General features: G+C 35.9%; 3 protein-coding genes across 13 annotated transcripts; all 3 read left to right on the top strand.

Annotated features, from left to right (window-relative positions):
* The first annotated feature begins 814 nt into the window (after nucleotides 1-814).
* Nucleotides 815-3,573, top strand: LOC104752583 (uncharacterized). 7 transcript variants are annotated; one of them, XM_087491562.1, is made up of 9 exons: nucleotides 815-983; nucleotides 1,099-1,196; nucleotides 1,328-1,395; nucleotides 1,984-2,103; nucleotides 2,443-2,516; nucleotides 2,597-2,654; nucleotides 2,733-2,844; nucleotides 3,142-3,245; nucleotides 3,324-3,573. In XM_087491562.1, the coding sequence occupies exons 2-8, from the start codon at nucleotides 1,105-1,107 to the stop codon at nucleotides 3,221-3,223; spliced, it is 606 nt and encodes a 201-aa protein (XP_087347688.1). In that variant the 5' UTR covers nucleotides 815-983; nucleotides 1,099-1,104; the 3' UTR covers nucleotides 3,224-3,245; nucleotides 3,324-3,573. The 7 variants fall into 7 exon arrangements, 6 of the variants coding, with proteins under 6 accessions (XP_087347688.1, XP_087347687.1, XP_087347689.1 ...); XM_087491561.1 differs by having other exon boundaries at nucleotides 843-983; nucleotides 1,090-1,196; XM_087491563.1 differs by lacking the exon at nucleotides 2,733-2,844 and having other exon boundaries at nucleotides 843-983; nucleotides 1,090-1,196; nucleotides 3,171-3,245.
* Nucleotides 3,574-5,787: 2,214 nt separating this feature from the next.
* On the top strand, nucleotides 5,788-9,357 carry LOC104752582 (hydroxymethylglutaryl-CoA lyase, mitochondrial). Of its 4 annotated transcripts, none has more exons than XM_010474762.3 (9): nucleotides 5,788-6,052; nucleotides 6,342-6,534; nucleotides 6,637-6,853; nucleotides 6,964-7,143; nucleotides 7,478-7,558; nucleotides 7,647-7,810; nucleotides 8,336-8,472; nucleotides 8,756-8,871; nucleotides 8,956-9,357. In XM_010474762.3, the coding sequence occupies exons 2-9, from the start codon at nucleotides 6,371-6,373 to the stop codon at nucleotides 9,205-9,207; spliced, it is 1,311 nt and encodes a 436-aa protein (XP_010473064.2). In that variant the 5' UTR covers nucleotides 5,788-6,052; nucleotides 6,342-6,370; the 3' UTR covers nucleotides 9,208-9,357. The 4 variants fall into 4 exon arrangements, with proteins under 4 accessions (XP_010473064.2, XP_010473063.2, XP_087347683.1 ...); XM_010474761.3 differs by having other exon boundaries at nucleotides 5,808-6,052; nucleotides 6,228-6,534; XM_087491557.1 differs by having other exon boundaries at nucleotides 5,856-6,052; nucleotides 6,228-6,534; nucleotides 7,485-7,558.
* Nucleotides 9,358-9,442: 85 nt separating this feature from the next.
* Nucleotides 9,443-12,257, top strand: LOC104752581 (pentatricopeptide repeat-containing protein At2g26790, mitochondrial). Of its 2 annotated transcripts, XM_087491550.1 has the most exons (2): nucleotides 9,443-11,008; nucleotides 11,097-12,257. In XM_087491550.1, the coding sequence occupies exons 1-2, from the start codon at nucleotides 9,733-9,735 to the stop codon at nucleotides 11,150-11,152; spliced, it is 1,332 nt and encodes a 443-aa protein (XP_087347676.1). In that variant the 5' UTR covers nucleotides 9,443-9,732; the 3' UTR covers nucleotides 11,153-12,257. The 2 variants fall into 2 exon arrangements, with proteins under 2 accessions (XP_087347676.1, XP_087347675.1); XM_087491549.1 differs by having other exon boundaries at nucleotides 9,461-12,257.
* The last annotated feature ends 765 nt before the right edge of the window (nucleotides 12,258-13,022 follow it).

The following is a 13,022-nucleotide window of genomic DNA, read 5'->3' as shown; positions in this document are numbered from 1 at the left end:
TGATTGTACTCGATCCCTCTCTAGTCAACACTTTGAGCAATCGGGAATGCTCCTTTGTTTGCACTTCTATCCTCTTTGTGTAATCTCCGAAAGGGGATGAGATTTAACCCTCTACCAACAAAACCTCTGATTCGAATTTAAAAGAAGGCTAGGCTTCTGGTCTGAGAACAGTTTGTATCAAATCTTTTGACTCTCAGTAGCGACAAAGAATCACTCTCCTAATCGTGAGACTTCTCAAAATTTTTGATTACCCAAAAGCCAACATTCCAATTCCATTTCATTATTTGAGACTACTATGTTACTAAAGGCTCTTCCCTTCCAGTGTGGAGTAAAAGTGCATGTACCTTCAAAATTTCTAAGAACCCAAGCACCTCCTCCAATATTCCAAGCAGAATTTTTTTGGCCAGAATTATGAAACTACGTCGTCGATATTGAATTCCATAATATTTTTATTCATTACAAAACAAAAAACACAATCCATGTAAAATACACAAATTTTAAGTTTTGTACGGAGTGACCAAATATATAGAGGTAAAAAATGAACATTTGAACATACATAAATATTTGTAAAAAAAATACAACTATTAAAATAAAATAATTCTAAATGAAACACTATAAAAACACATAAAACTGCAAAAAAAAAATACATCTTATCAAACTATAATAAAATTTTCATTTTATTACTTTATAGAATTTATAAATTTACGTTATCTACAAGACTGTTTTTTTTTATATTAATATATCTTATTAATACATTTCTTATTAGCAATAATAATGACACACAAAAAGATGATGGGTTCTCGGAGTCTTGACTGTGAAATTAGATGGATTTCAATTTTCTTCTGAAACCGGTTAAAATCAGATAACCGAAAAAGCATCGGTTTGGTCTGCTCTCTAACGCTAATCACTTATTCCCGGAACCGCCGCCCGCAGCTGTAGTCATCACTCATCAGACGCAATTGTTGCCGCACCCCTCTGACAAAGTACCTTCAACTCTTTGCATAGTTTAACTTCGAATTTGGGATTTGTTGCAACAAACTTTATATGAGTTTTTGGAATCTGATAAATTTTAATTATAATCTGGTTTAGTTTCTGCAGTCAAAGATGGGTAGCGAAAGTGAGAAACGGAGAGAAGCAAATAAAGAAGAGGAAGAAGAAGAAATAGTCTGTTTGGAGTCCTTCTTCATCAACGATGAGTAATTTTGTTACAGAAACAAACAAAAAATTATACAAATTTTTGTTTAATTTGGTTTTTAACCTTTGATCAAGTGTTAGGTTATGGTTTCCTTAGAGACATGTTTGTTTTGTCTTTTTTTTCCGGATGCAGTTATCAGTTGACCAAGTTTACGTTTGGTTCTCATGTTCTTGAGCTCTACTGTCTCCAATCAGCTTCAAGTGAGTTTCTTTTTTATTTATCTTGAATCAATCTTGCATTGTATTTTTGCTTCTTAGATTAGAAAAAAGGAGAAAACTTTATTGGCATAACCTTTGATTTGGTTGTTGTGAGGTTTGTGTTATGATCAGAGTTGAACTTATGTTGTGCATATGCTCTTCAAATCTTCATGAAGTTATTGTTAGTCAATGTCGAGTCACTGATCTGTATACGAGGCTGGTGTATTCTTTGAACTTTTATATTGCCATTGAAAGACTATGTAGGATCAATTAGAATTCAGAGATTTTTTTTCATCCCCACCCTTGTGTAGTATTGTATTGCAGTATCTTTTTTCTTAGATGAAAATTTTGAAGTAATAATTGCTGTGAGGTTTGAGTCATCTGATTAACAAAGACTAAGCACGACCCATTTTTGTGAATTTTGATTCATCGATCATTTTTGACTGGTGTATTCTTTGAACTTCCTTTTCCAGTGAAAGACTATTTTATGAGTAATGAGAGTTCAGCGATTTTTATCTCTATCCTCGTAGTTTATATCATAAAAGCTATATGCTGTTACATAACAGGATGTCTAAGATGTTTGTGGTACAGCTGATTTTGATTTAACAGGGCAGCTGGTTTGGCCTGGTGCGATGCTTATGAATGGTTATCTCTCAGAAAATGCTGAGATTCTCCAGGGATGTTCAGTTCTGGAGTTGGGATCTGGCGTTGGTTTGTGCTGTTTATGACCTTTTCTCATTTTCCATTTTTATTGGACCACACTAATGCATCTTGTTTATCCTAGTACTTAATGGTGAATCACCACCTGTACCTTCATCTATATTGAATAATTTCCTGGAAGAGTTGGTCTTAGCAGTCTGCCCTTACCTGAATTTACCATCTTTCACATATATAAACTCCTAAATGTGTGCTCTTTCTTTGGTCTTTGAGAACATAATGGAAGGACTAGTTCCTTAATTTGCTGAATGTTCTTCCAAAGCTTAAAAATACGTTTTCTTCTTCTGGTTTAATTCCTGTGTAGTTTCTAATCTTTAAACTTCTTTAACTCAGGGATAACTGGAGTTCTCTGTAGCAAATTTTGCCGTAAAGTTATTTTTACTGACCATAACGATGAAGTGCTCAAGGCAAGGTTGCCTCCCTGAAGAGTTGCTCTAAAAATTCATATCATTGGTAGAATATAATCAGGTTTTATATAACTTTTCAGATACTGAAGAAAAACATCGAGCTGCATGGACATTCCAGCGGTCCTAACCCCTCAGCTGGTGAGAAAATAAAATCAACTAAGCTATCGATTCTCATCATTCATGTTAGTAAAGGGTTCTGTTTCACATTATCTACAGAACTAGAGGCTGCAAAGCTAGAATGGGGAAATAGTGATCATCTAGGTGAAATTTTACAGAAACACAATGATGGCTTTGATCTTATCCTTGGAGCTGATATCTATATCCTTATGTTCGATAACAATTTTTTTTAATCTATCTGCATAGTACAGTGTAGTGTTATTGATGCCGTTCTGGTTTTGGTCCGGATTCGGATATATAGAAAAATACATCTTTAGTTCGATTTTACAAAGAAATTATGGTTTTAATCGGTTTAATACAGAAAAAAATAAACCTGAAGTGGTAAATCTTATGTTCAGTTCAGATTTGGTTTAGTTCAGATCAGTTTAACTATATTTTAGTACTCCTATGATTTACACCAGAATGAAAAGAAAGAAAAAAAAAGCCTTGACAATACGTAAGCTTTCAGCAATCAAGTGTGCCATTGCTATTTGACAGTGTTGAGCAGCTTCTGCGGATCAGGGGACACGGAAACTGCAAGTTCATTCTAGCATACGTATCACGGGCTAGACAGTAAGTTTGTCAGCCACCAACTTTTGCAATTTCCCTCATATGGCTGCAATTTTCATATGATTTAAAACATCGTTTCAGGATGGATTCTGCAATCTTGAGAGAAGGTGCTCAGCACGGGATGCTGATGAATGAAGTTTCTGGGACTCGGTGTACCGTAGGAAACTTGAAAGGAGTCATATATGAGATCACTCTTCAATAGAAGAAGAAAGGAATTTGTGTTCTTGGAGTAGTTTTACTTCCCTTGATACCTGAGAATTTTTTTTTACCATGGATTCTTTTTAATATTATTTTAGGATGCATACATTTTTTGTGAAATCCTTTACTAAAAGTTACTGTTTTAAAAGTATAAACAACTAGATTAGGATCCGCCCGATGTGCGGGTTTAGAGTTTTTAAAATGAAATTAAATTTAACAAATAATTTAAAGTAAATATTTTTAGTAAGTAAAAACTATCTATAAAAGTCAATAGATACACCGAAGTGTCTAATGTGGTATTTAGTGTAAAAAGTGTGATTCTGTGGTTGAGACTACTAATCATGTTTTCTTTGAATGCCCTCGCTCTTGTGAAGTTTGGGATTTATCTCCGACTTCTGTCTCGTAAGAGGATTTTCCATATGAGTCAGTATACTCGAATTTGGATTTTGTTTTCTGGAGCGATAAGTTAGCCTGTGAAGAGGCGCTCTTTTTTATGGCGGTCATGTCAGCTCCATCTCTGTCTTCGGATGTCCAGATTTCTTCACCTCGTTGTCATATTGATGGTTCTTTGAGAGCAACAACCAATTTGCATTCAGGATTGGACTGGTGGTGTCGCGTTGGTGAAGAGCGAACCTTGTTGTTGGGGGCCAAGTCTCTAAGAAGGAGCCCCTCCCCCTGCATTCAGAGTTAGACGAGTTGTACTGGGCCATGGAGCGGATACGTGATGCAGGGATCGCTTGTCAACATTTCGAGACTGATTGTGATTAGTGATGAGTTACTCACTATGGTTCAGTCCCCTAAAGATTGGCCGTCCTTCTCCAACGTGCTCGATGAGTTCAACTCGCTGGAATCCTTCCAACTATTCTCCATCTCTTGGTTCCCGCGTGCGTCAAATACGAAGGTGAATTGTCTTGTCCGTGTTTCGCGTTCTCTTATCTCTGAAGTTTCTTTTGTAAATCCCTTCCCTCAATGCGTGGGCAACTAACCAAGGAATTTTCTTTTTATTTATTGTTTGCATGAAAAAAAAAAGTAAACCTATACACTTTTAGTTAAGAAAATAGTTGTAGATGAGTTCAAATTTATTAAAATTAAATTAAATTTAACAAAGAATATATATTTATATAATTATTTTCGTAAGTAAAAACAATGTATATAAGTAAAGAGATAAACTTTTAGTTATAGAAAATAGTTGTTTTCTTTTTTTGCTATAATACACTAATGTATATCCATTTACAAAATCTACATTACCACTTGAAGTGTATTTGTATACACAAATATATTTTACTGTTAAAATATACTCATTATTCTTTACTACTACCAACAAATTGTCTTTATGAAAATATTAAATAATCTATTGTATGTCTCTTCACTTTAACATTTTTATAGTTACAAAAACGCATACATTACTCTTACATACTCCTATTTTATATGTTACAATAGCAGTCGTTTTAAATAAATTATTTGATTGGTGAAAAAAATATGAAATGATCTATTTTTATTTTAAATCGTTTACTTCAAAATCTCTTTCTTTATGTAAAGGTAAATATTTACATTTTTCTAGAAACAGTAGTTAGTTGTATAATTTTCACAATCATATTTTTTTATCTAATATAAAAAGTAATCATTTTTCTTGTAAAATTAACAACTTAAAATTAAAATAAGTAAACAATATTACAATTTCGAATTTTTAATATTGATCTTATTGTTTTAATATTACTTGTTTTTATAAAAAGTAATCATTGTTTTTATATATAATTTCCTTATAATGATCTTTTTTTTATGGTAGGTTTTGAATTTTTACATTTTTATTTTCTACAAATTCAAGAATTTTAGAATTGACATGTGTCAACATCTAAATGATATAATTGACACGTGTCAATATCTTGTTAATTAGTAATTTTGACATGTTATAATGATATTTTTTTTTTAATGGTAGGTTTTGAATTTTTACATTTTTATTTTCTAAAAATTCAATAATTTTAGAATTAACATATGTCAACATCTAAATGATATAATTGATACATGTCAAGATCTTGTTAATTAGTAATTTTAATATCAAACTTTATATAATAAGATAGACATTTGTGATGCTTTGAAGTGAAACCATAGCTGAAAAATTGTTGCGACAAACATATCTCCTTTATTATATATATATACAAGTTGCCACGTCCAATTTCTTGATTTCACCTACTTATCAGTTATTTACTACTAAAACATATACTAAAATTATAATATTTATATTATCTAAACACACTGGCTAACACACTCCACTTATTTGAGGGTCAATTTTTAAATAAATTTCCACCATATAATAATAATTTAATACAAACACTCCTATTTAAAATTTGTTGCTCCAATCAGTAAAGATAAAGAGAGAAAGAAGAAGTTAAAAAACATGTTTTAATTGTTTAAATTGATTTTGTGTTTATAATTTTTATTGAGGTCCAAAATAAATGTCTATCTCCCCAACTCCAAGAGGACTCTTCCCAACCAGAGAATTAGAGAGGAGATAAACTTGACGCGTCCTTCTTCATCATCCTCCTGCGTCTTCTTTACGTCACCGGAAATCTAATCTTATCGCCGGAGATTCTTCATCCGAACTAATTGCAACGGTAAAATCTCGTCCCCTCTCCTTTTGCAGCATGATTCGCTCCTAATCGGAGACAGTAAAAAATTTATATTGAATTTTATCAATTTCTGGCTAAAAGAAAGAGTTGATTTTGGAATCTTGATTGGATTTTGAACAAATTTGTTTGAGCAATGGACTCTCTGACAATTTTTCTCCAGAAAAAGAAAATTGCTGAAAAAAAAAAATGCAATGGAATGGGGCGAGACGGGCCCATTCTTTATGGTGCAAGAGTCTAACAAACAACACTCATTTGCATCATCCTTCTATTCCAGTCTCAACCCATTTTGTCACCACTACCATCATGTCGAGTTTGGAGGAGCCGCTTGGTTTTGACAAGTTGCCTAGTATGAGTACAATGGATAGGATTCAGAGGTTTTCCTCTGGTGCTTGTCGGCCTAGGGATGATTTCGGCATGGGACACCGTTGTATTGATGGAAGAGATTGCACCACCTCTAACAGTTGCATGTGAGAGAAGTTGCCTTTTTCAACAATAATAATCCTTTGAAGTTTGTGATTGATGGCATCTTATCTTTCATTCCTCTTTTAAAATCTGTTTTACTTTTACAGTGATGACGACAGAAGCTTCGGTGGTAAAGAGTCCTTCCCGTGGAGAAGGCATACTCGAAAACTATCTGAAGGAGAACAACATCTGCTTCAGAATATTTCTATTTCAGGGAGGACTTCCACAGTTTCTGCAACTTTAAGGGAATCCAAAAGTTTTAAGGGGGGCCATAAGTATAGCACATTTAGCAATGACAATGGCACGCCGCATATAACTCATAAGGTAAATTTTCTTGATGGAGGAAATAGTTTTTGACATCTATCTACATCAATCATATGCCAATTATCCATTTTCTCTATCTTATTTCGTATTTTCTGTTTGAAATTCATCAGATCTCTAAAGGTATACCAAAGTTTGTGAAGATTGTAGAAGTTGGTCCAAGGGATGGCCTGCAGAATGAGAAAAATATAGTACCCACATCTGTTAAGGTGGAACTAATTCAGAGATTAGTTTCTTCTGGATTGCCCGTTGTCGAGGCTACAAGTTTTGTATCACCAAAATGGGTTCCCCAGGTAATGCTATTATGCTGGTGTTTATGAACTTTATTGTCTCCCTGCAGTTTCATATGATCCTATGTTTGGTATCTCCATAATAAAGCATATAGAGTGACCACTTTAAAGAAATGGTTTTTTTTTTTTACTGTAGATAGACTATAATTTTCTCAGATAAATGAATGTTTCCTTTTTAGAGTTAGCTGCATCTAAATAGTTTTTCAAGATGCAACAATATAGTTCTTGCTACAAGACATTCAAATTGCTTCCGATAGGCAAAATAATGGAGAAAACCATTTTCCATGTAGAGGAACTAATTTAACTGAACAGAAATTTATACTATTTCACCTTGTAGCTTGCAGATGCAAAGGATGTAATGGATGCTGTAAATAGTTTAGATGGGGCTCGATTGCCTGTTCTGACACCAAATCTAAAAGTATGTACCATTTATCTCTTAGGATTCTCAAAGCAATTCTTTGTTTCTTACCTATGAACACCAACATGGACTCCTTGTTTCTTTTTAGGGCTTTGAAGCGGCTGTATCTGCAGGTGCTAAGGAAGTTGCAATCTTTGCATCAGCTTCTGAGTCATTCTCCTTGTCAAATATTAATTGTACCATCCAAGAGAGTCTCGTTAGATATCGTGCTGTTACCACTGCTGCAAAGGAGCATGGGGTTCCCGTCCGCGGGTACGTTTCTTCTAATTTGTCTTGATTGTGTACGTTATCTGTTCCCTCTCTCTGTATAGTATCTAGCAAATGTGGTGCCTAATCAAGCTTTTCATACTTCTGTGCTAAGGCCGTGTGCAAAACATTTTAAACTCTTTTTACCCGGTGATTTAATTTTGGTTTCTCGCTATCCAACCATTTGATAGTTTGTCACCTTATTTCATTTTAATGCGTGAATTGAATCACCGATGGATCATGTTTGGCAAAAATCTAATACGTGTGATAATCTTATCATAGGGAGTGTATGACATAAGTTTTTAAAAATATGGATCATAGACTCATGAACAATTTTGTTGTCCAAACTTCATTTTCCATCAAGCTTGATCCAACTAGTTCAGACTTGGTTTAGTGTCTCATATTATTGACCCATTGAATGTTGTTAGTGGTGGAATCAATCTGTTTTCCAATTATCGACCCTAATATAATACTTATAGCAGAAACAGTTGGTTCTAAATTAAAGTCCATGATTATTTCCCAATGTTGAAGGTATGTATCTTGCGTTGTGGGGTGTCCAGTGGAGGGAGCCGTTCCACCATCAAAAGTGGCTTATGTTGTGAAAGAGCTCTACGACATGGGCTGCTTTGAGATTTCTCTAGGTGACACAATTGGGATTGGTACTCCTGGTAATTTCTTTTCTGAAAATCTTGCATAGTTTAATCAATTGAAATTATAAGAATTGAAGATGTTGAACGGCTTAAATATTAGCTATGAGACCATTACCTAGCCTAGGACTGAATGCAACCGATTTTAAAGCAGTTGTGACTTGTAAGTTCGTTATGGTTACAACAAAGCAGTTCTGGGTTTATGAGAAATGCCTCGGCAGATTATTTTGGGTGTGGATTTCTTGGGCTTGGGTGCTGTTCTCCATTGATCAAGTCCCTCTGTTTGGTGAATTGAATAAATCAGGTTCTGTAGTTCCCATACTCGAAGCCGTTATGGCAGTTGTGCCTGCCGACATACTGGCTGTTCACTTCCACGACACCTATGGACAAGCTCTTGCAAACATATTGATGTCTCTCCAAGTAAGTCAAGAACTAATCTATGAAACTAATATATTTGGTTATATATATACATTTATGGTTCGACATGTGTTGGTGCAAAAGCAGATGGGAATAAGCATAGTAGACTCATCAATTGCTGGATTAGGCGGCTGCCCATATGCAAAAGGAGCTTCAGGAAATGTAGCCACAGAAGATGTGGTTTACATGTTGAATGGTTTAGGCGTCCAAACCAATGTCGACTTGGGAAAGCTTATAGCTGCTGGAGATTTCATCAGTAAGCATCTCGGCCGTCCCAACGGTTCAAAGGCTGCCGTTGCCCTCAACCGTCGGATCACAGCTGATGCCTCGAAGATATGAGTTCTGTTAAGAGGATTCCCATATTTAAAGTCTTACGAATACGAGAGACCGAAAGGAAGTGGAATACTGTATAAATTTTATATATAAGAATGCTGTATGAGTGATTCATTGTTATAAACGATGCTACTTAAAGGGTCAACGGTTTTCGTACTTGTTTCTTTGCAATGTTCTACAATGGTTTATATGCTAGACGTACGGGACACACATATTAAAACATTTGCGAGAGAATTTGTAAGGAAACGAAAATAATAATGTCGTATTCATTAAATAAAGGGGTTATCTTATTTTCCGTAGAAAAAGAAAAATTATAGATACAGTAAAATCAACCCTAAAATTAGAGCAACTTCAAGGTCCTTTTTTAAAAATGGATCGGAGTATCCCCAGCAGTGTGAATTGTGAAAGGTGTTTTTGTTCTATAAGAGAAAATTAAAAAAAAAAAAAAAAAAAAAAGCACGGCGGTGGGGTTTAGGGTTTTAAGATTCTCTCATCATCCATCATTCGATAACTCTGTAAATCATTTATTTGATGCGGTTGCGATTGTTTTCTCCAACCTTCTTCTTTTTGATTCGAAGACCTGCCTCTTCGCGTTTCTACGCCGTCTCTGCTTTTAACCCTAATCTCTCAGATTCCGAACAACGACGGGTGAATCATCCTAATAAGCTCAGCCAAGCCAGTCTTCAGCGAATCCTCAATAATAGTACCAGAGATGACCCTAATCTCGCTTTGTCGTTTTTGACACAGCTTAAACAACATGGAGTTTCGCCTAATGTTAATGCTTACGCCACTCTGGTCAGAATTTTATCTACTTGGGGTTTGGACAGGAAGTTAGATTCGGTTTTAGTTGAACTTATTAAGAACGAGGAGCGTGGTTTCACTGTAATGGATTTGATTGAAGCTATTAAAGAAGAAGCTGAGGACGAGGTCTTGATCCGAGTCTCCGGTGCGTTGGTTAAAGCTTATGTTAGTCTCGCTATGTTCGACGAGGCTATCGATGTTTTGTTTCAGATGAAACGATTGAACCGTGTTCCTAGTATCAAGGCCTGTAATTTCTTGATGAGCCGTTTGATTGAGTTTGGGAAAACTGGTATGGTTGTAGCTCTGTTTCGGCAACTTAAGCAGTTGGGTTTGTGTGCAAACGAGTACACGTATGCAATTGTGGTTAACGCATTGTGTAGGAAAGGTGATTTCGAAGGAGCGGTTGGGTTGCTTTTGGAAAGTCCGACCGTGTTTGCTTATAAGACGTTCATTGATGGGCTTTGTGCAAATGGGCAGACAGAGAAAGCTGTTGTTTTGATCAAAAAAATGATAGATGAAAAAGTGCTCGCTGGTGATGATCTTAGAATTGCGTATAGCATGGTGGTTCGCGGCTTTTGTAATGAGATGAAAACGGAAGCTGCTGAAAGTGTTGTTCTTGAGATGGAGAGAAATGGGTTTGGTCCTGATGTTGGTGCTTGCTCGGCGATAATTGTTCGGTACTGCAAGGACATGAATTTACCTGAAGCGTTGGGGTTTTTGGATTTAATGTTGGGAAAAGGTCTGAAAATAAATTGTGTGATTGTGAGTTCAGTCCTGCAGTGCTATTGTAAGATGGACATGTGTTTGGAAGCATGGGAAAAGTTCAAAGAATTTAGCGGCATGAACATTTTCCTTGACAGAGTTTGTTACAATGTCGCGTTTGATGCCTTGGGCAAGCTTGGCAGGGTGGAAGAAGCTGTTAAGTTGCTTCAAGAAATGATGGATAAAGGAATGGTTCCTGATGTCATCAACTACACAACTCTCATTGATGGCTACTGCCTTCAAGGTAAAGTTACTGATGCCCTTAATTTGATTGATGAAATGAGTGGAAAGGGCATTTCTCCTGATTTAGTCACATACAATGTGCTTGTCAGTGGATTGGCAAGGAATGGTTATGAGGAAGAGGCACAAGAAATTTATAAAAGAATGAAAGCTGGGGGTCCAAAGCCCAATGCTGTCACTCACAATGTGATCATTGAAGGCTTGTGTTTTGCACGTAAAGTAGAAGTAGCCGAAGATTTCTTGAGTAGGCTAGAGCAGAAATGCCCGGACAATTATGCCAGTTTGGTGAAAGGTTACTGTGAATCTGGCCTTTCAAAAAAGGCCTATAAACAATTCGTTAGATTGGAACGCCCTCTGAGCAAGAGTGTGTACAACAAACTATTCTTTAGTCTCTGCATGGAGGGTTATCTCGACAAAGCTCTTGACGTACTGAAGAAAATGTGGGCTTATCGAGTCGAACCTGGGAGGAGCATGTGTGGCAAAATGATTGGGGCGTTGTGTGAGATAAACAATGTGAGAGAGGCACAGCTGCTATTTGACACAATGGTTGAGAGAGGACTCATCCCTGATCTGTTTACTTATACAATCATGATTCACACCTACTGTAGGCTGAATGAGCTACAGAAAGCCGATGATCTTTTTGAGGACATGAAGCAGAGAGGAATCAAACCGGATGTGGTAACGTACACGGTTTTGCTTAATAGTTATCAGAAGTTGGATCCAGAGACAGGTTCTGTTCAAGGAGAAGAGCAAAGAAAGAGAGTTTCAGAGTTCTGGAGAAAATTCACAGCTGCCGGCATTGGACTAGACGTTGTATGCTATACAGTTTTGATAGATCGTCAGTGCAAGATTAACAAGATAGAAAAGGCCACAAAACTCTTTGATCGAATGATAGAAAGTGGGCTGGAGCCTGATATGGTGGCTTACACAACTCTACTATCTGGTTATTGTCGCAAAGGATACATAGATAAGGCAGTCGCACTTGTTACCGAATTGTCAAAAAAGGATATTTTACTGACTGAACCTTTTGGGGATTTAGTTAAGCGCACTGCTTTGAAGCTCAAGAGAATTCAAGAAGATCAGGAATGAAGGAGGGTTATATAATGAGTGTAATTTTCGAAGGTCATCTATCATCTATGTAAATTGTTAACCGTGCACTTAACTTATATGAATTGTATATAAATTAGTCCCTCTTATCTTGCTTTTTATATCCATTCTTCTAAATTATTAATCAGAAAACTAAAATTCCTGAATCTTACCGTTCATAATTTTTACGATTCATAACTATTGTATGTTAACAAATTCGTTAAGTCTGTTTGTATAATAATAATAATATGTTAACACCGCGATCGTTCTTTCGCAACGTCTGTGGCAATGTTTATCAAAGTGGCTGATTATGTGGCAGTGGTTGGTCATTCTCTACCTCGAGTGGCCTCACTTTGTGGGGCAACTCTTTATCTCATGGGCTTGTTGTCCCCTTTGTTTATCTTCTAACCTTTATGGTTCTAAATCAAGCTTCAAAGCTTGTTTGATGTATGTCTTAAGTTTATTGTTTGTAGCTTATCTTTTCCTCCTGTATAAATTTATTGGTGTATTTGGTTCTTTTTCAAAGGAAGCTTGTAAACCTTTAATCTAATATAACGGAATGTTTGATGGAAAAAAAATAATAATAATATATTATGCAAATTCGTTAGTTTGTTTCCTAACACCGGCTTCTGGCATGAGTTGGCCTCCTCGGCGATGTCATGTCCGGCTTTGATTCCGGTATGCGTTGGTCCCTCGGGAACGTTATGACTAGATTTCGTTTAGGGTTTTACCATCCTGTTTCTAGGTGATTCATCTAGCTTTTTTCCTGCAGTTATCCGTTCGGTCAATTGATTCGCATGCCCTTGGATTGATAAGAGATAACGAATTGAGACTCCTGGAGCTTTTCGATCAATTGTTTTTGGTTTTTCTGATATATTAGCTATATTAGCTGTGCATTACCATCACGGAATCACTCCAATTCACTTCTCATG

This window comes from Camelina sativa, chromosome 16 (assembly GCF_030686135.1).
Source record: "Camelina sativa cultivar CO46 ecotype springtype chromosome 16, ASM3068613v1".
Lineage (NCBI taxonomy): Eukaryota > Viridiplantae > Streptophyta > Magnoliopsida > Brassicales > Brassicaceae > Camelina > Camelina sativa.
The sequence above is the reverse complement of the archived record's forward strand: the minus strand, read 5'-3'. Positions and strand labels throughout refer to the sequence as shown.